The sequence below is a fragment of the Leguminivora glycinivorella genome, chromosome 2 (genome assembly GCF_023078275.1).
Source record: "Leguminivora glycinivorella isolate SPB_JAAS2020 chromosome 2, LegGlyc_1.1, whole genome shotgun sequence".
Lineage (NCBI taxonomy): Eukaryota > Metazoa > Arthropoda > Insecta > Lepidoptera > Tortricidae > Leguminivora > Leguminivora glycinivorella.
The window spans coordinates 27,110,654-27,133,474 of NC_062972.1; the positions used below are offsets into that span (position 1 = coordinate 27,110,654).

The following is a 22,821-nucleotide window of genomic DNA, read 5'->3' on the forward strand; positions in this document are numbered from 1 at the left end:
TACAGAAACATTTATATTTAGATATACTGTTCTGGCTATTTTGAATGAAAAGAGTTGCCTATGATAGTTAACATTATTCAACATTTTTTTTTTCAGCAAACCCTACTTAATATGATTTTGTATAGACTGAAAAAATATTAAGCTGGATTTGCTAAAGCAACGTGTGTCCTCTTGTCGAATAATAATGATTATTTAGACCAAATCTTCGTTTAGCTGCAAGCTAAAAAAATGACAACGCAATATCAAGTGTTGGTACCGTCTCTTTCCAAATACTTAAGATATATAAGCAGTAAAATTGATATACTTAGTTATATCTCAAAGGACGGGGATATATACAGGGTGTCCCAAGACTATGGGACATGAACGGAAAGTACCTTAAATATCGTAGATAGGGTTTTGCTACAAGAAGACTTTATTTTATTTTTAAAACTAAGTAAAACTCCATTCATAGATTTTTAAATAATTACATGGTTAAACCGGGAATCAAACCCGCTACACGAGAAAAAAAAAACATCCTGTAATTTTGTCATACCGATCGATAGGCTTCATCATAAAGATTATCTTTCTCTAAATAACATAGTGTCGGAGATAAAAGGAAGACCATGAATTTTAACATTTTACATGGCAGACTCCTTAGCCTTAAAATTTGTCCATACATTAAAAAAAAAAAAAAAATTTTTTTTGAATGCAGTTTTACCAAGTTTTAAAAATAAAATAAAGTCTTCTTTCAGCAATATATCCTATCTGTGATATTTTAGGTACTTTCCCTTCATGTCCCATGGTCTTGGGACACCCTGTATAGTGTTGCCCCTATTTATATCAGAGTTTAATATATGTAGTTGCATAAGTCTCTTTGGTTGGTTTGTTCAGTACGGACACCAACTACTTGAATATTTATGGCTTTGATCTTTTGTTTTAAAGTTATTTTAACTTTGGTACATTAGTATCACAATGTATCGACTATGATTTGATGATCATGTACTTATAATACATTTATTTTCTTTACTGTCCAGCAGTAAACAGGTGGTAAAAATATAACAATACTGCACAATGCTAGAGGAATGTTAATGTGTAAATAAAATCGGTTTTAAATACCAAATCATTCAAAAACGCATAACAGTTGTTTAAATTTAACTTTATACACAAAGTTAAATATACTGATATTAATTTTCGAATGCATTAAATTATTTACTCGAATTTACATAGAAATTGATGATTTCTAATATTGCACTTTTTATTTGTTGACAAATAACAAAACTGACGCTTAAAATAATGCTTTTAGTTGCATTTAGAAACCACATTGAAGTATAAAAAAAACATCAACGCGTTTCTTAAATCGTTATTATCATATAACGTTATTACTAAAATAACGGTTAACGAAATCACGATGACGCGGCGACCTGCACTGGCGTCCTCTCTGAGGTGATGGTGACGACCGCCGGCGGGGGCACGTCAGTGGCGTTTTGCGTCACTTGAGTGCTTTGCGCCATGGCGGCAGTTATGGGCTGGGTGATGGGCTGGTTTTGGTATTGAGGGTAGTGGACGCCTACTACTTCTTCGTAGCTGGGTGGCGCTAGGCATTCTGAAATTGATAAACGGCGGGCTTAGGTAACATGCTCACAATACATTAAAAAATCATACTCTAAAAGGGTTCCTGGCGTGGTTCATTTCAGAGTTACAAATTAAGGATTGCTAGTTCTTATATACAATAATAATATAACAATCTAATACTATCAAAATCAAGGCAAGTATATGTGCAGTAATGCCACAAGCAAGTAGTAGCGTGTTAAATTATTTCGGATACTGATTATCTCTGAGCTGTAAGATCCTCTATTTGACACATCTGTATTGAAGTTTGTAAAGATGTGGCTAAGCCATAACGATTATTTACGAATTGGTTGAATCGATTAGGGCTTATTCACAAGGAGGTGCTTAAACAAAACAACCACCACACAAACAGGATCCGTTAAAATCTCTCTTTATGGTTCAATGCAAATTTATTATGTTGTGTTAGTAGAACCTTTGTACGTCAAGGTGCAAAATAAAAAAGTGGAAAATCAAAGTAGCTTTACCATATTTGGGCGGCGGCGGCAAATTGTTGGGGCTGACATAGATAGTGGGTTCGGCTTGAGAAAGTGACTGTCGGACTCGGGAGCCCACGTACATCCTCCTCTGCGGTGGCGTGCGCGTTTTCTGCCCTGGAAACAAAGAAACAGAATTTATACCACCAATCGAAACTGTTTCCCCTTCGTTGGTTGAGGTTGGTACAAAAATAAATTATCGCCAAATATACATAATTTGATTTTTGTACATATAATTTTTTTATCAATTTTATTACTAATTTGTAACACAGTAGGTATGGGTAAGGTGGTTCATCAGGGAATATAAGTAGGTACGTGTATTTTATATTAAATTTACATTCGAGGGAAGCCAGTCCTGTCAAACTGGTGTAACTAGGCAGACATTTAGATGTACTCTCTGAGTAATAATCACTGGTCAAACTATACAAATTCACAGTTGTAAATTTGTAGTTATTAGATTTTTCAGAAACTAAATTAGTACATAAAGAGATTAGAAAAGTTAAACTCTAGTTATGTGTTATAAATTAGAAACGAGTAATATTAATTGTGATTATGCTCATATTTATCATTGTTTCCTTTCATAATGATGCTTAAAGAAAGTAAAATAACGAGTAGCACTATACAATCTGTTCGTATGCTACAGTTTACATTTATAATGTAGTTTTTTACACTTCAAATCATATTATCTCACATTTAAATTGTATGTTAGTTACCTATTTGTATAACTCGAGTTATAATAGCCAGTAATACAACCAGCATAACTATTAACACTGATAAAATTAAATAAATCGTAAAGTCGTGCACAGGAGATTCTTTTTCATTATGTTCATAACTAGAGCTCGTCGTTGCTTCTTCTACGTTCATCATACACAAGATAAATAACCGTTATTAATAAATATAGGTTTAAAGATATTTATCCTCATAAAAGACATACAAGTCACTTACACGAGAACAGAATTTCAAAGTAAAAATAACCTTATTTACGGTAGCATACAAAGTCGCTCAAGTCAAGAGGTACACGCTCACGCAACTTTTTTTTTTTAAGGTGGGTAGTGGTTTAAAATGTGTTGCGATAATCTAGTTTTAAATGTGTTGAAATATACCGAACTAGCACATTAAGTAATTTACACGCACCTTTTTTCGGTATCAAGTTATTTTACAATAAACACGCTTGTCCAATACAACATCTTAAAATACAATAAACTAAGATTATTGATTTCTGCAAGTAGGGGGTTACTTATCGCAAGGGATTAGGGGTCTTAACAATAATTCAACTATAAGAAGTAAACATCGATTACAAATTCCTAAAGCACCTTATTCTCAATTTTATGTCTTAGCTCTAGCACAGGACATATAATAACAATTGTCACATATTATCGTCGGATCTATAAAGATTGTCAAACGATAATATAGTTATGTCCTTATCACCTTCCTAGGGTTTTTACTTGTTATGAATATCTAGCTGATAGATTATTTAAATAGATCCTATAAAGTAAATCTACAATGACTACGACAACGGAAATGATACTGTCGATTAATATCGTAGCGTGCGTAGATTCAAACTATTAGGATTGAGGATCTGTATTCGGTAGCGATAGTATTTCGTTAACTAGCACTACTCACTGAACAAAAGATTCACTGCTATAAAATGTATTTGATTTAGATAGATAGATAGATAGATAGATACTTAAATGATTTATTGTCACAACATGTTTAATAGGCAGTGCAGCTACAGTGTCACATAACATAACCGTACCTAATTCCAAATCTTTCATTTAAAAACGTCATAATTTAATTCTGTTTTGAATTAAGAAACAATTTCAAAAAAAGTGCATAAAAATATACTAAATGAAATGTATAAAATAACTTTACTTAACGAAATCAGCCTCATGCAGAAGTACACGAACAACCACACCAGGAACATCCCCACCAGTATTAGCATATACCCGAACGCCATGTCCTGAAACCCCGTAGTGTCTGACACTTCAGAATCTATCCACTCCTCGGAGTCTTCGCTCGAATTCTCGTTCGACCAAATAAAGTTCGGCTGACCGAACATGGGCGCCATTTTGAATTAATCAAACCGTTTGGACGTAATAACTCGTACCGTTTCTCTCAAAAAACGGTTGAGTTGCCCAAAGAGATATCACTCTCAATCATTTGATTTAACAAATTATAGGAGTGTTTAAACAAAGTATTATTTTCTTCAACTCAGTTTCTACTTCAAAACTATTTTAATTTTACATTTTTACTGAAAACACTGGAACATGTCACTTTAACAATATACTTTGAGATAGTGAGATATCTGCGGGAGATTTTGAGTGATATCATATCTGATCAGTTTGACGAATTGACATCCTGGTATTCTCCATTCTTTGTGATAAATTTCGAAATGTGCTGCTAACTTTATCTTGGCAAAGGGTAAATTATATCACTCATGATTTTAGTTTTGTCAGTTTTCTAATAGTTTAGCTTTATTTTATGGGTCGATACCGTAATGTACCTAAGAAGTACTATTATTATAGTGGGTATTAAGATTTTTTTATTGGAGCATTTAATATTAGGTACCTACTTATACACAAGGACCATTAAATTCTCCAACTTCCGGTCATATACATAATATTAACATTATCCATAGAGTAAATTTAAAAGTGGAAAATGTCTGCCTTGGGTGAGACTTGAACTCACGGCCTCTGGATCGATACTCCAGAGGCCGCTGGCTTGGTTGAAGTCTTGGTGGCTCAGTTGGCAGAGCCACTTCCACTTCCCACTTTCCACTTTTAAATTTATTCTAAGCCTAGTGGCATCGATTGCAGACATTTCTGCTAATCAGAAGTTAAAATTTAGCATGGTTAGCGCATCGTAACTGGTGAATTTTCAATATGACTTGGAACTCCGGTTGCCGTTTAAGAAGTTTAACACTCTTACGGTAGATGTCGCTACGGGTCCCATTGACCTTAGTAGTGGAAAATTTCGCTGGCTTGGTTGAAGTCTTGGTGGCTCAGTTGGCAGAGCGCTGGAGTATCGATCCAGAGGCCGTGAGTTCAAGTCTCACCCAAGGCAGACATTTTCCACTTTTAAATTTATTCTAAGCCTAGTGGCATCGATTGCAGACGTTTCTGCTAATCAGAAGTTAAAATTATCCATAGAGGCCATATCGTTTTAATATACGTGCATGTAATGCAAGGATAAAAAAAATATAAATACCTTTGATGTGCATGATCAGGATCACTATAAGAATCATAGCCATTACGACGAAAGTCGAAGACCAAAATATTATGGCATCAACGGAGAAATTTGATGAATTTCTATAACCATCTACGATATGTAGATTTGAAAGTTCATCAATTTCGACTTGAGGAGCCATTGTACTGAATATTCACATTTAACTTTTGATTTTGTTTATTTTCTTAAACAATACAAAGTTAACTACACGATCGTCGATATACTTAGGTAAACCGTCTTGTTTTTATTTCCTGTATTTTTTCAAAAACACTATAATAATTTGTATATGGCAACATTTGGTTGCAACTTAAATACTTGTAATTTTACTCGTAATTGCGATACATCTGTGAATGTATAATGGAAGTGAATTTTATTTCAAATATTGAGATAGTACTTTCTTCAACAACGTGACAGAACATTGATCTTTCTTGTTATACAAGCTGTATAGGCACAAGATTAGTTTCCCGTGCACATTGCTTTCTTAAATTATCTTGTTACAAATTTATCTCTGACAGAAAAAGATTAAAATATGAAGGGCGATCTGTTTCTTACGTACTTGCAAACTTTACTGCCACGTTATACTTATTAAAAGATATTTTAATTAAAAAGGTTCTTAAAATTTCACTCAAATCTACTCGTTAGTGGTTTAGAATGGTGACAAACATCCAAACGATTTTTTTTCATAAAACTTTGATTTAAACTTTTACGACTATTCCCAGTTTATTTAAGTATTTTGATATCCGAGTGTTCTCATATATCAGTATTTGCCTTGCACTATCCCTGCACGTTACCACGATTCGTGGGAGCCTGGGATCTGCCTTGGTAACTGATCTCGAGAATGATGTCAGCATAATCTTAAATTTACGAAAGTGCTTGCTTGGATTAACGCTAAATTCTATGAGTGGTAAGCAAGCGTTTTTGAAATACATCGCACGAAAATACCTAAATTCAATCGTATCTAAATTTTAAATAAAACAAGTAATACTTTACCAAAGGACGATATCTTCAAACACATCATAACAAAAGACATAACCAGTAGCGTGAAGAGCACGGACAAATATATGACAGCTGCTAAAGATAGCCCTTGTTCTGGTACTGAAACATCTTGTCCTGGCACTTGATCCACTATTGTCACCATATCAGTATAATCTTTTATAATCTTTTTCAAAATCAGAAAGCGGAGCCATTTTAAATATAAAATTACTGCTTTCGGTTTATTTTCACTCTTCTTTAAAATAATTCACTGTTTCAAACATTGAAACTGTGATATTTATCAACTTTAGTCATTGACTTTCTATTAAAACAATTGCTAAGTTTCTATATGCTTACTTTTGTCCACAATTTTTTTCATTGTTTTTTATTCGTCTCATCTTTGGCACAAAAATCCGTCAATATTTTAAGCGAGTACAGTAGACACTGTCGCGAATACCATTTCTCACGTACATTTATCAAACATAGTTTATGCAAAATTGATCTTTATTGTGATGATGTTTAGGTATAGTTGTTTAGGTTCGAGTTTAATTCCGGTGCCTAAATTTCTTGCATTATCTTTTAACAGATTTATCATTGACATATTGACATTTCGAAGAATACTGTAGAATGATCACATCCTTAATTTCTTATGCGTGCCACTATCAAAAGATTCTTCAATAATACTTAATAGCCCAGTTGATTGTAGATTCCATTAACTTTCATATAGTCCTAACACACAAGCGGCTGCTGCCTTTGCGTGCGTCCCATGACACGGGAAAGAACAGCATCCTCTCGGTATATTACATAATGTTAAAGTGTCGAAAGAGGATCTACGTGTTGGCTTCGGCTCCGCTCCGCGTATTAAACGTCCGGAACATCTTTGCTCCAAGATGGAAAAAAATCGATTTGTAGCAGATTCTTAATACTTAGATAGGGAATTTACATTTTTTTAATGGTTATGATAACGTCAAACCATATCATCAATGTTTTTCATTATTCAAACAATCTGATAAATTGATAACAATTAAAATAAACCGTAAACAATCTAATCCATGTGATATATAATTTATTGAGAATATGTAATAACCGATTAAACATCCGGAAACAAGTTATGGAAATTCTCAGCCAAAAATCGCCATCACCATTATGTTAAGTTTGGTTTCTATTTTATTTTATTATATGTGTCTCATTTGTTCTCTAATGTTTTTTTTTTTAATTTTTATTATTTATTAATTTATTGTGTAATTCAGTGTAGCTATAGTATAAGCTGTAAATAGTTATAGTTTTCGTTCCTTACATGTGTTTATTTCATGCTGCGCATACATGTTTTGGGTGGCATTCTAACTTAAAACCTATGTGTATACTATTTTATATCATGTTGTAAATGTCAGCTGTTTTGTGTGCCTAATAAATAAAATAAAATAAAATAATAAAAAAACATGATTCCGTTTATCAAATAATTAGGTAATTTATTATAAGAAATCCTTGTTAATGATAGTGAAAATATAATTTTTGGGAAGTTTGCAAAACGTGAGTGAAAATTGGGTTGATAACCCCTCGTGTGGCAAGAAGTTTCGGGGTAGGCCGCTCTAATCTTCGCCAACCATGCATGTGGCGGGCTCCGCTATTTTGTATTAAAAACGAATCTATACGAGGAAGCTAATAAAAAAAAAAATACACAAATGCAAATCATCTCTTATCTTCTATCGGATAAGAAAGGGACTAACTAACAAGCATGTAGAACTATTCGTACATGGGTATAGCAATACAACAAGTCAACGGAATCTCTATCGGCCATGTGGTCAGTGAATTCAGTAAATCATTGATAAGGTACCTCTTTATACCTACATTAAGATTAAGGCCCGATCCCGGTCATCCATACTAATATTATAAATGGGAAAGTGTGTGTGTCTGTTTGTTTGTCCGTCTTTTACGGCAAAACGGAGCTACGAATTGACGTGATTTTTTAAGTGGAGATAGTTGAAAGGATGGAAGATGACATAGGCTACTTTTTGTCCCTTTCTAACGCGAGCGAAGCCGCGGGAGAAGGCTAGTAAATTATAAATTATAATTTCGTTGGAGGGGTGTTGACCTGCTGTGAGTGTGGTCGCACATTCACTGCAAAAATAGGGTACGTCAGTCACCTGAGAGCCCACGACCGTTGCTCTCACGAACCCGAGGCCGAAACCGGCCAGGACAGGATGATGATGATGCAGAACCACATACGCACGGAAATGCAAACAGCAGATTTGTAGCACTCGCGTAGGTATTTATAAAAAAAAACGCATATTATCTACTTCGGACTTTTCAATGACAATAATTTTGTCATAGATTGTCTCAATTATTGAGTAAGAAAAAGTAATTTCAAACCGCATGTATTTCAAGGGTTAGACAAAACACATAAAACTAATACAGTTTCAGTACAACGGGTTGAAAAAAACAGATTTTGCAGTGACAGGGTGCTAGCCTAGCCTACAACTGTAATAAAACAAAATAAATAAAACAACTTACTCATTCTCGCCATTGATGTTACAAAAAAGATTAATATGACGATTAAAATCCAAATATATACACTTGATGACATAAAATAAAACCACATTATGTTATTGTAAGGAATAAAAAATAAAATAAAAAATATATATGCACGATCGCTTTCGTGGACTTTTCCATAATAAATTGTCGTTTTTAAGCGGTTTTTATCGAATTAGTGTTCGTTTTAACGATAAGATAAATAAGTAGGATAACGAAAGAGCTTTTATTGCTGAAGATAAAATCTTCTTCTTATCGTGTGAAGGGATCATGAGTTATAAACTAAATAATATTTTGCCAATATCTTGCCACCTCCAACCCTCGGGGGGTAGCATTTATAAGGTCTTCTGCAGTGCACTTTGCTGGACACAGGGAACATTGCATCATATGTTGCGTTGTTTGTATAACACCACATTCACAATATGCGTCACTTTGTCCCGGGTTGATTCCCCATTTTAGGAGGTTGTCTTTAGATCGGCCTACCCCCGATCTTAATCTATTTAGTGATTTCCAGGTCGCCCATTTTTCTCTCGCACCAGGGGGCAGATGCTCGTTGGGTGTAATGCTTAGCGAGTCTTCATTGAGCTCCGATTTCCACGCTATAAGACGAGCCTCTTTCGCCGTTTGGTGTTCGAGGGCTGAGTTTGAGACAAAGCTCCTGCGTGACTTTAGCCTACTGGTTGTGGGTGTGTATACATGAAGTGGGTGTCGGGAGTCGCACAGTTGTTTTGTGCGTTCTACAGCAGTTGCCACGTTTCTACGGATATGAGGAGGGGCGATACCGCTCATTTGGTATAGATGGTCGACTTTCGTAGGTTTTAGGCACCCAGTGATTAGGCGACAGGTTTCGTTTAGGGCAATATCTACCTGACCTGTGTGTGCAGAGTTCTTCCACACCTGGCATGCGTATTCGGCGGCTGGGAAACTAAGTGCAAGTGCGGTAGTACGGAGTGTATATGGGGCTGCGCCCCATGTGGTTCCAGTAATCCGACGGATGATGTTATTTCTTGCCGACACTTTCTGTTTGGTGTTAAGGCAGTGTGCTTTGTAGGTGAGAGACCTGTCCAGCGTTATGCCCAGGTATTTGGGTGCGTGAGTGTGCTCCAGCCTGCAACCCTCCCATTTAAGGTTTAATTGCCTAGTTGCTTGTCTATTTTTGAGGTGGAAAGCGCATACCTGTGTTTTAGCTGGGTTTGGTCGAAGTTGGTTCTCATGGTAGTACTCTGAAAGTGACTCCAGGCCTTTCGCTAGGCCACCCTCGACATCCTCGAAAGATTTTTCTTGCGCTGTCAAGGCCAGGTCATCAGCAAAGAGGAAATGACGTAGGTTTTCTCAATGGGTTGGTCGTTTGTATATATGTTGAATAGTGCTGGTGCCAGTACGCTACCCTGGGGAAGACCATTTTTGAGACGTCTCCATCTACTTTTGCGCCCTCCGAAGGAAACAAAGAATCTTCGGTTAGATAATAGTTCAGCGATCATTTGCGTGAGCCTGTAGTCCCTAGTTGTGTGGTATATCTTAGTCACCAGTCTTCTGTGGTTAATTGTGTCATATGCCGCTGTGAGATCGACAAAGACCGCGCCAGTCACCATACCCTTCTCAAACCCGTCCTCGATGTGCTGTGTTAAGTTGAGTACTTGTGATGTACTGGATTTACCTGGTCTGAAACCTGCTTGTTGGGCGATGAATACATCTTCCAGCGTAGTTGTAATTCGTTCCAGTACAAGGCGTTCAAACAGCTTGAATGTATGGCAGAGTAGCGAGATCGGTCTATAGCTTTTAGCGTCTTCGGGATCTTTGCCTGGTTTTAGTGTAGCAATGACATGGGATTTCCTCCATAGCTTTGGGAAAGACGTTGTACTGACGCAGAAATTGAAAAGCTGCAGTAGCCACAGTTTGGCCTTGGGTCCGAATCGTTTGATTTGTTCGACCCTAACATCGTCGATTCCAGATGCCTTCCCGTTTTTTAGCTTTCCAATACCTACGTCTAGTTCAGAAATAGAAAACGGGACCTTCAGATGGTCATTTTCTTGAGCGGAGGGGAGGCGAGTAAGCTTAATAGGCTTCCGTGGGTTTGTTGTTTTGCCATTTAGGAGTAGTTGGTGTGCTATTTGATCGGCGGTTATGTTAGAGTGATATGTGCTCGATTTATTATCTCCGTTGAGCTGATTGATTGCCTTTTTGCTATTATGGGTCATATTCACGTTTTCTACTAGCTCCATAAGCTTATGACCCAAGTAGAGGGTTTCTTCGGAAAAGGGGTCGGCAGCATAGGAGGTATAGTACGCATCTGCTTGTTCTTGAAGATCGTCAGACATTCCCGGGACGTATTGAGTTCTGCAGCCGCGTGGTATGTGTCGTCTCGATGCTAGCTTCACCAGTTCAACAAACTCAGCGTAGTTCTCTGAGGTGGGTTCGAGGTCGGCTATAAGGTGGTCCAGTTCTTCGGCGTAACTTTCCCAGTCCGCTTTTGCAAAGTTGAATCTTCGCCTAAAGGGCACTGTGCGTGGCCGGATTGCTGCGTATGTTTTACAGACTATTGGTCGGTGTTGGGTTCTGGGTATGACCTCACATACTGATTTTATACATTGTTTCGAGATCCTCTCACTTGCGAAAATAAGGTCGGGGTTATAGCCTCTCTTCCACCTTCCGCTGTTAAAAGAGGGTGGTAACTTAGGATCGTGGATAAGTGACACACCGTAGGACTCTGCCCATTCCTCCACTAAGATGCCATTTTCATCTCCAGCTCGGTAACCCCAGCTCTCACTATGACTATTAAAGTCTCCTAGAACCAGTTGGACTGGCTGATTTTCGAAGTTCAAGGGTTTGTGGAACTAAAAGACTTCATTAGGTGGCTTGTATAAGGAGGTGACAGTGCAGCTACAGAGTTCGACAGTGATGACTTCGATATTGTTCACGTGTGTTTTATGTGCAGATTTAATGCTTATCCCTGGTCTGGCAAATAATGCACTTCCATACTGGCGGTGTTGTATTTCCGCAATAAGTACCATCCCCTCGATGGTAGGGCGGCAGTTGTCCGGTCCTCTATGAGTTTCCTGCATGCAGAGGATGTCACATTTGTTATACATGCACATATCGGAAAGTATATACTCTTTTTCAGCTGATATTCCCTCTATATTGACGGATATTATTGTCAGAGTTGGGCCCACAGGGGCCGTCTCTCTTGATCGCATATGTGGCATATTGGCACTCTTCTTTTCACTCTTTGATCGCCTGAAGATAAAATGACAAAATCTATATGACGTTAAAAAATTGTTTGGATAAAATTTAATTACAAGTAAGGTCAATACGGGTAAGTGTGTCATAAGGCGAAGTGTGTCTGGCCATCACATTTGATCCTGCAGTCCCAGATGTTTTTGCGAGTTCATACTTTTGCCACTACTCACGATTAGTGGTGAACGTATAAACTCTCAATAACCACCGATCATTGGTTTAAACAGGCCTGGGTGCGTAGCCGAATGGAACAAACGCTCACGAAACGAAACGCTAGTATCTCTATCGCTCGTGCGTATTGGCGCGACAGAGCCAGACTAACTGGCGCGGCGTTTCGTTTTCGTTTGGCGTCGGAGAAATGCCATTCAGCCGAACGCACGCAGATGTGAAGGCCAGACACGCTTCTCCTTATGGCACACTTAGCCGTATTGACCATATTAACCCTGAGCTACAATCGTACCTCTACGTCGTAGCAGATAAGATGGGTTTCCCTCTATGTAGCGATGCTACGTAGAAACAAAACGACAATTTGTCATGATTAGCGCTGAACGGGTTAAAAGTCAGAGCACACAATTATTACCGAGCCAGGCTCTTCAAAATTCTTCATGAGTATGAATAAAAAAAAACAATTTCAACATGAACATGTGCGTGAGTGTCCACACTAAACTTCAGACAAAAGAAGCAACACTTACTTATATATTTATGCCTCAAATACATTAAAACACATACAAGAAATAATATTATCAGCGACGAAAAAATATTAAGAGTATAACTAAATATCCCATCGTTGCGATTTGAAACACCTTTCTTGACGTGCAAACCTTACAATGACTCAATGATAATGACAATTTTATCGCAAAACAATTAAACAGATAACCTATCTTTCTTTTTAAATGTAATAAAAAACAACTTGCAATTAAATATCAGTATAAATGATGACAGGGCCGGGTTCAGGCCGAAGCTTTCGGCACTTAACCGAGCCTTAACGCACCAAGCATTTTCTGTGACACCTAGCTAAAATATGAAGTTAAGATAAAAATAGTAACTGCTCACTGTATAGCAGTCATAAATGGTTTTTGGTAAAAAATCATCAATGATTAATTCGTTATTTCTTATGTTCTTCGCCTTAGTTGTTTTGGATATTTTTTGTGAACATTTTTGGCAAACACCAGTATTTATTTATGTCATAGACGTCACCCCAAGACGTGTGTACATAAGGAAAGGCATGGAAGGATTTGCGATGTCCGGCGTGGCTTCCGTAGCTCAATTGGTTGAGAGCCTTGCACGGATAGCAAATGATGCGGGTTCAAGTCCCGCCGGAAGCGTAAATTTTTCCATTTTTTCCTTTAATATAAAAATGTATGTCATAAGAATTGATAATTTGAGAAAATAAATAATGCCATTTTGCTCACTGTCCTATTGCACCATAGCCTTAGAAAAAAAGAAAATCAAGCAACGTAACGTAATTGTCCCCTGTCCTATAACACAAATTTCAAAATGGTTAACAGAAAGGACTACAATGATGGACAATTCTTTATGAATCACTATGTCTAAATACTATTTAACCGCACAAAACTTACGTATCCTCGCCAATGATATCGCCATCATCAGTAATATAAAGAATATAATCCAGAAATATACACTCGGGGACATAATAAAGTACGACATGTTGCACCACACGGTTGCTTTTGACGCCAACTTGTCGATAATAAAGAAAATGTTGATAAATGCCTATTTTGGGCGGTTATCATCGATTTAATTTACGTATCGGGGATAGATAAGACAAATAATTAAGATAGTGTCGGAATTATAATGGCCGACGCATTATGATGAATTGGAAAAGGTTTTTGTTATATTTTTTTATGTCTGAGATTATATTTTTATGTCTTTCCCATCAGGGAATAATGGTGTTCCGGACCTTTGGGGGGCGTGCGCGGGGCCGAAGCCAACGCGTAGAGGCCCTTTTGACACTTTAATGAAATGTAAGGGGTACACCGAGCGGATGTTGCCCTTGCCCGGTATCATGAGACACACGCAGAGGCCAGGGTGTAAGGACTATTTGACAGTTAATGGAATCTAAAATGAACTGGGCTGTTGGATAAATGTGATGGACTAAAGATTGTATTTTTTATATTGATTTAAACTAACACGATCTTCACTCATATTATTAAATTAAAACGGGACTTAATCGCGTAAAACTTACGTTTTATATTTAACCCGACGTTTCGGACATGACATTACGTCCGTGGTCACGGGTAGACTGGCTGGGAGTTGTATCAACATCTTCTAGCTGTACGAGTTTTTCGAACTACCCGCACTTGATTGTCATCAGTCACTTTTACGCTAGGGTTGCCACTCTGCCTACATACAACACTCACGACATCCGATGGTATGAGACGGGAAGTTTTCTCACGTTTACACTTGCTAATCACTGGATTCCACGAAGATGAAATCCCTTGCCCTTCATTTTGATTGAAATTACGATGTTTCCTGATTTCAATCGCTTCACGTACTTTCCTGCTATAGTAAAGACGTTCAGTTGAAAGGACTTTGGGATTATGCAGTTCAATCCAGTGGTTCGGTCCTGACTCTAGCAAATTTCAATCAAAATGAAGGGCAAGGGATTTCATCTTCGTGGAATCCAGTGATTAGCAAGTGTAAACGTGAGAAAACTTCCCGTCTCATACCATCGGATGTCGTGAGTGTTGTATGTAGGCAGAGTGGCAACCCTAGCGTAAAAGTGACTGATGACAATCAAGTGCGGGTAGTTCGAAAAACTCGTACAGCTAGAAGATGTTGATACAACTCCCAGCCAGTCTACCCGTGACCACGGACGTAATGTCATGTCCGAAACGTCGGGTTAAATATAAAACGTAAGTTTTACGCGATTAAGTCCCGTTTTAATTTAATAATATTGTATTTTTTATTATTATGTTTTATAATAATTACGATTGGCGACAGCACCAGGGCTAGCACATGATTGGTGCGAGATTATGCCGCCGCGACATAGACTACCTTGCTACCTTACTTGTCGTTCTAATCTTAGTCATTTATACGATTAGAAAAATCTATGTCGCGGCGAGATACTGTCGCGAGATATCATATTTTATATATAGTCTTGGATGTACTCGTAACATTAATTTCGACAAAGTCTGATAAAAATTGAAGATCAGTCTTTATACCGGCACGACACAAGTAGACTCGATGAACAATTTTAAATGGATAAAAGTACTTTAGTATTTTGGATTATTTAAAATATTACTTACAGATTTTCGTCAACATTATCCCAAGCAGGAGCATTACTATGAATAATACAAAAAAAAGTAATTGCGGCAACGTGTTGTAATATGACATTATAAATTAAGATACAAAAATGTAAATAATAAAATTAAAATGAGTATAATGCGACTATACACTGAATTGATTTGAAAACTAAGTAGTCATTTAATTCTGTTTTTAGGGCTTTATCGCAGATTTTATTTAGTTATCGGAGTTGTGCCGATAAGGTTATATACCAATTAAGTGTCACATTTTTCCCACTAAGTAAGATATTGTATCTTTCAACAACTTTCACCACCACCTTATGGCAGGTTACACGTACACGTTACGATTTTCAATTAATTCAAACAAATGAACAACTACAAACATGGCTGATTGATGCGTACTGATAGGACTTGTCGTGAAAAAACTTTTTCACCACACCAACTGGTAAAGGCTCTCTTTGCTATTCGAAAACAGCAAAATTGAATTTTATCCACAAGAGTGCAAAGTAATTTCATACAAATTTTAACTTGATGTTTTAATCTGGCTGGTAGAATTTACCTGTAACTGATGATTTTGAATCATAAATATTGAAATTTGAATTGATTTGATGTTTTGTAGTCAGTTTTTCTTCGTGTTGGTGTGGTGAAACATTTTGTGTTTCACTCGGTGGCAAAGTTTGTTTAACCTTCGTGCCTTGAAACCCTCGCAACGCTTAAGATTCCACTCACTACACTCGCGGTTCAATATTGGAATCTTTCGCTTGCTCGGGTATCAATATTGGCACGTGCTGATACAACAACTTTGCCCCCTTGTAAAACAAATAACTAGATATATTGTTAATTCTCACATTTATTTATAAAGCTAACCAGGATAAAAAAAACTTTTCTCGGGAATCTTTCAGGTTGTCAGATCTATTCATTACAAAGAGTGTGTTACTTTAATGCTCTTCATACTTGATCATATAATACATCCTATCCCAGGTACGAAAATGTAGCAATGCATAGCCAATTTCAAAATTGAAAACACAATAAAAATGGGAAGAAAAAGCTCAAACTTTTCATATCTTACCTATAAATCGCAACATGCATCCATAAATGCACCATATAAACGCAAGATTCACTGACACAAGTAATATTATTGCTACTGACTCATACATATTTACATATAATTACTAATATAGTAACGTTTTAGGCGTTACATTAAAGGGAACATTCTTTCAAATTCAAGTCCTATATGAAAATGCTAACCAATAGACGTTGTAAATGTTCTAATATTGAAATTAATATAACACTGATTAGTTGATTACAGGAAATGATTCGTTTGTTACACGAAACGATTGTTTATCGGTCTTAAGTACCACTCAAAACGAATTAAAAGACATACATATATTTAAAGTGGTTAGATTTTATTATCTTCAGAGTTATATAACAAGACAATGCAAAGGTACATTTAAATTATCATTATTCGCTTGTCCTATTTATTAAATTGGCGTTAGAGCATGTTTTCCTCTTCCATACTTCTCTATCACCAGTCATCCTATCATAACTTGATTTTGTTTCATATCATCACCAGAGGGCGGAATTGCTCATGGAAAATCAAACGTCAATAGAGTTGGAACGTTAAATTTTATCGACTATATCGATTGAACTGGAATTATCACAGTACCTATATTGTGGAATTGTTTTCGTAGTAAGTAAGACAAGGATACTTCTTTATTGATCAATTTGTTGACTCTTTTTCGTTTTGGACACAGAACTAAATCAAGATAGAAGGAAAAAGTGTATCTACTTCGCGTGCGGAAAAGTTAAATAGCGAGTAACATTGTTCGCCGCGCACGACAGTCTGCTCCCGACCGCTGCCCGCGAGTGACACGCAGTGAAAAATACAAAATGGGTCAGTGTTCGTTAATTAACTGTTCAAACACCACCAATAAAAGCAAGCGTGTTAAGCAAAGTGTTTCCTATCATCGGTAAGTACCATTTGTCCTAAAATATTTTTTATTAAATAAAAAAACACGATTTTCCTATTTTTATCATCAAAACATTCGCTGACGTACGGCCGTCAAACTAGTTTTCCATTGCGGCTTTAATTTGACGAGTCCGACTTGGCGTGCGTTTAAAACAAGCGATATAAAAATAGGCTATTCAAACTGTCGAAACAAAGTGAAGGTAGATTTGTTATTTTGTTCGTCGAACTCACGTCGAAGTTAAGAATAGTGGTGCACCACGGAACTATATCGTCATGTACGCTGCGATTTCCTTATTCGATTTAAATCGATTTTGCGAAGCAGTGGAATTTATAATTATGTTTTTATATTGTTATGAAACTATACATATAAAGTACGAGTGAAAAGTAAATTTAACTTAAAAATAGGTTACAGTATTAACGTTGAATTTGTGGTCGGCAGAAAAACAAATACAAACATAATACGCTCTATATTTACTATGAATAAAAATAACTCTAAAAATGTGTTAATTGTTAATTATCCATACTAATATTATAAATGGGAAAGTGTGTGTGTCTGTTTGTTTGTCCGCCTTTCACGGCAAAACGGATAGATGAATTGTCTTGATTTTTTAAGTGGAGATAGTTGAAGGGATGGAGAGTGACATAGGCTACTTTTTGTTTCTTTCTAACGCGAGCGAAGCCGCGGGCAAAACCTAGTATTTATATATTACTAAAAGTTGTAACAAATAACATGAGGATAATTCTGTAAGTACATGGTCGATTTTATTAAAAATATTACGAAACATTTACTAGTATTAATACCTACCTACTAAAATCTTTGTTCCTGGCCTTAGGCAAATTATATACCTACTAGTGAATTGTTTGTCATCACACGAATACATGTATATACTTACTTCATTTCACAACGAAGATGAACATCCGATATTTTTAACTTCGGCGGGCAGCTCGCACGCAATCTCCACAATCGATCTTTTTAAATCGTTTCCACGCGCGTTACGCGGCGACAACGTTCCCATCACTAAAGTACACTCGTGACGTCATAGGCTCGACACAAAACGTGTTTCGCTGTTAATCGCCGAGCATTTTCCTTCTATCTTGATTTAGTTCTGTGGTTTTGGATTAACCATTTTTTTTAAAGTGAATTAGTTGCAAAATTACTAGTGACAGAAATGGTAATCAAATGTCATACAATTTCCTTTTAATCTAATCAAAGAGGTCAAAATCAAATGTCAAATAGCTAATCAGAGGTTAATGTTAAGGTCAGAAATGTAAAAGGTGACTGAATTTATCGATAGCTGAGAATGTCGATAAAGTTTAACGTTCCAACTCTATTGACGTTTGATTTTTGCCATGAGCAATTCCGCCCTCTGATCGTCACACACCCATTACATCCCCTTTTTCCATGACTTTCTTTTATTCCTTCCACATTCATACGCAATACATTACAATCTCGTCGTAAATGCTGTGTTTGTTGTTGTTAGCTGAATGTCGTATAGATATCGTATCTATTTACAAGTAAAAAAAAATGCATAAATCCTACTCTCTGTGCGTTGCAAGGGGTGCCAAAGTGAAAATCGTTGACGCTACCTACGTGGTTATTGAAACGCAGTCTGGCTCTGTCGCGCCACTGCAAGAGCGATAGGGAGAGCTAGCTACGAAACGCTTACGAAGCGTAAGCGATCGTGACGTTGAATCGTATGTATATATTTCCCTACTGGCATATTTTTTGTTCAGCAAGGTCATATTTCCCTACTGGCATATTTCTTTGTTCAGCAAGGTCATTGCACTAATCTTGATAAGATATTTAGACAGTTGTTTTTCATATAGGTACTTCGTAAATAAATACATACATATTATTGTAAATGAAGAAAAACATTGATTTCAATAATTGTCAGAATGTTTCTTTTTTCAGTAGTCTAGTACAACCTACGCTATTTAAAATTGCGTGAAAAATGTAATATTAGTATGAGAAGGGTTTGAATAAGGCCCCTGTAAAACAAAAATATAGCTAAAATTAATTTTTGAAAAAATCCCCGACCGCGACATAGTAGACCGATTTTCATGAAACATGGCTAAGAACACTCCCGACTAACTCAGCTTTCAGACAAAAAAAACTAAATCGGTTCATCCGTTCGGGAGCTACGATGCCACAGACAGACACACACACAGACAGACAGACAGACAGGCTTTTAACACCCCGTCGTTTTTGCGTCGGGGGTTCAAAATCAAAACAAATTATAACGTTCTTTACTAAAAGAAAAACAGTTCATATTGCCAGCTCAAAAAAAAACACTCACCAGTGCATTTCACGAATAATCCGTAAAGGCAAAAAATCATCATGATATTCAGTCCCATGAAAAGTAAAGCTGCTGTCAATTCGTCCATCGTACATTTATATTTTTGACACTTTTTTCTAATAATAATTTGAACAATAATTCTTTACGTTCAATTCTTCTTATAATGCCGAATGAACTAGCATTTATAATCGTAAATTATTGACTACATTAATCAGATTATCATTTATCTTACAAAACAAAATGACAGTATCTTCAAGATAATATAAGCCTTTAATCTTGCTATATAACGCTCATATTTCCGTAAATAAAGAAAATAAGTACAATACATTATACGAGATTGAGATAGGTAAGCTTACTATACATTCGATTTTAGAACTTATTATTTTTAAAATAAAATTCGATTTGTAATTTTGATAAAACATCGATTAAAATGGTCTCACTTTCCAAATAACCTAAATGGCACGTAGTAATACAAAAATCACGACTACTGGCTTTTTGACTAAACATTATTTTAGCGCCTTACAAAAAAAATATAGCAAATCATGAAATTGAAATATTTTGCCACAAGAACCAAACAGTAAAACTACAAGCAAATAAACGCTACTTCAAGCAAGTCAACTTTATCAGCAGAGAAAGGTGGGGTATGCAAAATTCTCGCCTAAATTATTAATAAAATCAACATTTTTTTTCGCAAAAATATGCGCGCTGGAAAATTATTTTAACAAACTTAATAAATATGACTGACGAGAAGCGCTGTTACTGTGAAAGCGCTGTATTTGTGAAATTTTAAGTTGAACAAGACTTACATAATTTTTGACCCATGAATAGGTACCTAATCTGCTTAATAATTGTGAAGGTACATAAGTATATTTTATAGTAGCATAATTTGACACATTCCTACCAATATTATATACACAAGTAAACACAAGTGTTTAAACTGTTTACCTAATGATAGCATACTCAATGGGCTCATAGAGACCTTACCTCGGAGAAGGCTGAACTGAAGCTATTTTGTCCGAGTCTCATGATCTGAGCCGGTTAGGCAATAATTATCATTCATTAGTCATTACAATCATTACGTACAGTCAGCAAGCAACCAAGCTGTGAGTACAAAGTACCAAAAATATGTATACACTAGAGATGGGCCGAATATTCGGTAAATATTCGGTATTCGGTATATTCGGCAAGATTTTTAATGTTCGTATTCGGCCGAATAGTTCGGTTACATTGCCGAATATTTACCGAATAAACAAAGTAAATAAATAGCGTAACTTGTTTCGTAATTCATCGGATAATGACATCCTATTTCAGCATTCTAAGGAACTACCAAACGGAGTTAAAAATGCGTTGAAATAAAAATACAATAATATTGTAAAAATAACGTAGTTTAAGAAACAGAGTCAAAAATTTTCTTATGCAGTAAATTATAGGAACATTAAGAGCCTTTAGTAAGATAAATGTACCCGTTACCAATCATTGAAAAGTTCTTAACTCTAAGCCAGAATTGAAAATATGGCGCAACCGGATATTCGGCCGAATGTTCGGTTCGGTAACAGCTGAACCGAATGTTCGGCCGAATATTCGTATTCGGCTAAGTCCGTATTCGGCCCATCTCAGTATACACACTTTAATGTGCAGGCAATAACGCTCTGTGGACAAATTTTTGGCTGTATTCATAGCTTTGTTGCCGACTGTACAATATTCTACAGTGGATAACTTCGTTAAATTTTATCGTAGCGGGCATGTCATTATCCGAGGAAATAATGTGTCGAGTAATTAATTACTTGCTGCAGAGTTTTCTTAATATTAAATGTCATAATCAGAGATCGGATTTTTGTGCGTCATCTCATACTAAAAGTCATTAAAATGACGTAAGTCAGAATGTCGCAAATCCGTCCGATCTCTGGTCATAATAAAGTGCCGAGTAGACCCTGTTTTTATACATAGTGGTATTGGCAATCCCTAACTCAAACAAACACCCTCTGGGGTTGCAGATGTCCATATAATACGGTGACTGCTTACCAACAGTCGGGCCTGTTTGCTACTTTGTGGTATATTAGAAAAAAAAATTGAATTTGGGCATCGAAACGCAACAAAAATGTATAATTTACTTTTTAAAACTTCATTATAAGTTTTTATAATATAAACTTACTCCTCTTAACACAGCATCCGAGACAGAACCAGAACCAAAACAAATACAGACACATAAACACAAACACACCGATCATTACAGACGCTATAACGTCCATCATTACCGGCTACTGGCTTAAACTTGACTAAAATAAATAACACTTTAATCTTGCCTTATCTGTCCCTATCAACGTCTGTGGCATTTTAGATCGTTCGAAATTTAAAATGCATGTTTATTAAGACACTGAGAGCGCGAGCGGTGAGTGAACGACAATGAATGAATGAATGAATGGGTAATTGGGCATGATGTGTTTGTGGTTGTCCATTATTAATCAGTGTCGGAAATTTTATTAGCTGTCTGGAAAAGGGGTAAATTGCGATATTTTAACGCTGCCTGGTTGAAGAAAACCACATATGACGAAAAAAACAAAATAGTTCGATTTTGTAATACGGTTGTAGTTTGAATAGGATAATTAAGGCAAATATCGTTAAATACTTTTCGAATAGTGATTTACTTAAAATCTAGGTAATGTTTGAGGCAAAGAGGATCAAGTATTATAGAGTTAGGCCGTTTTCACATTATCCGATCCGATATCCGATGTCGGAAGGATTTCAATAGAAAAATTCAAGATGGCGCCTGTAATGTATGGGATATCGGTCCGACATCCGATATCGGATCGGATAATGTGAAAACGCACTTACTGTCAAAGTAAAATATGTAATCACAGTGCATAGACTGCCATCTCTCGACACAAGCTTAAAACTTTTAAACCTCAGTTTTGACAATTTGGCTCATATTCTGAGTTTGATACACGTTTGATATGTGTTAAAATGTCAAATTTTAATATAAGCACCATCTAGCCGAGCGTCCCCCAAAGCTGTAACGCCATCTAGGCCACCGTACCTATTTCTATATAGTTCTGAAGTAGGTACGTTTTTTTCTTAGACTGTAGCTGTCTATATGGAGTTAAATATGTCTTTGGTTTGAGGTAACGGACAATTTTACTAGTCATTAGATTATTTTAAGTACTAAACATAACATTGCTTTGGTTTAAATACTTTAAATCCAGCAACATCCTTAACGAACCATCGGTAGACTTTATGCCCTTGTAATACCAAAA

General features: G+C 36.3%; 1 protein-coding gene across 6 annotated transcripts in view; it reads right to left on the minus strand.

The window, feature by feature from the left end:
• Positions 1-1,029: 1,029 nt before the first annotated feature.
• Positions 1,030-22,821, minus strand: part of LOC125236063 (TOX high mobility group box family member 4-like) — a 71,742-nt gene continuing 49,950 nt past the window's right edge. For 2 of the 6 annotated variants that reach the window (XM_048142763.1, XM_048142773.1), the window contains exons 2-3: positions 2,073-2,198; positions 1,030-1,582 (exon numbers count right to left, since the gene is read on the minus strand). In XM_048142763.1, coding sequence (XP_047998720.1) covers positions 1,383-1,582; positions 2,073-2,198 — 326 coding nt within the window. In that variant the 3' untranslated portion in view covers positions 1,030-1,382. Of the gene's footprint in view, positions 1,583-2,072; positions 2,199-3,953; positions 4,350-6,296; positions 6,455-19,570; positions 19,725-21,722; positions 21,872-22,821 lie in introns of those variants that run through there. The other 4 variants (XM_048142779.1, XM_048142781.1, XM_048142757.1 and 1 more) reach the window with 4 other exon arrangements.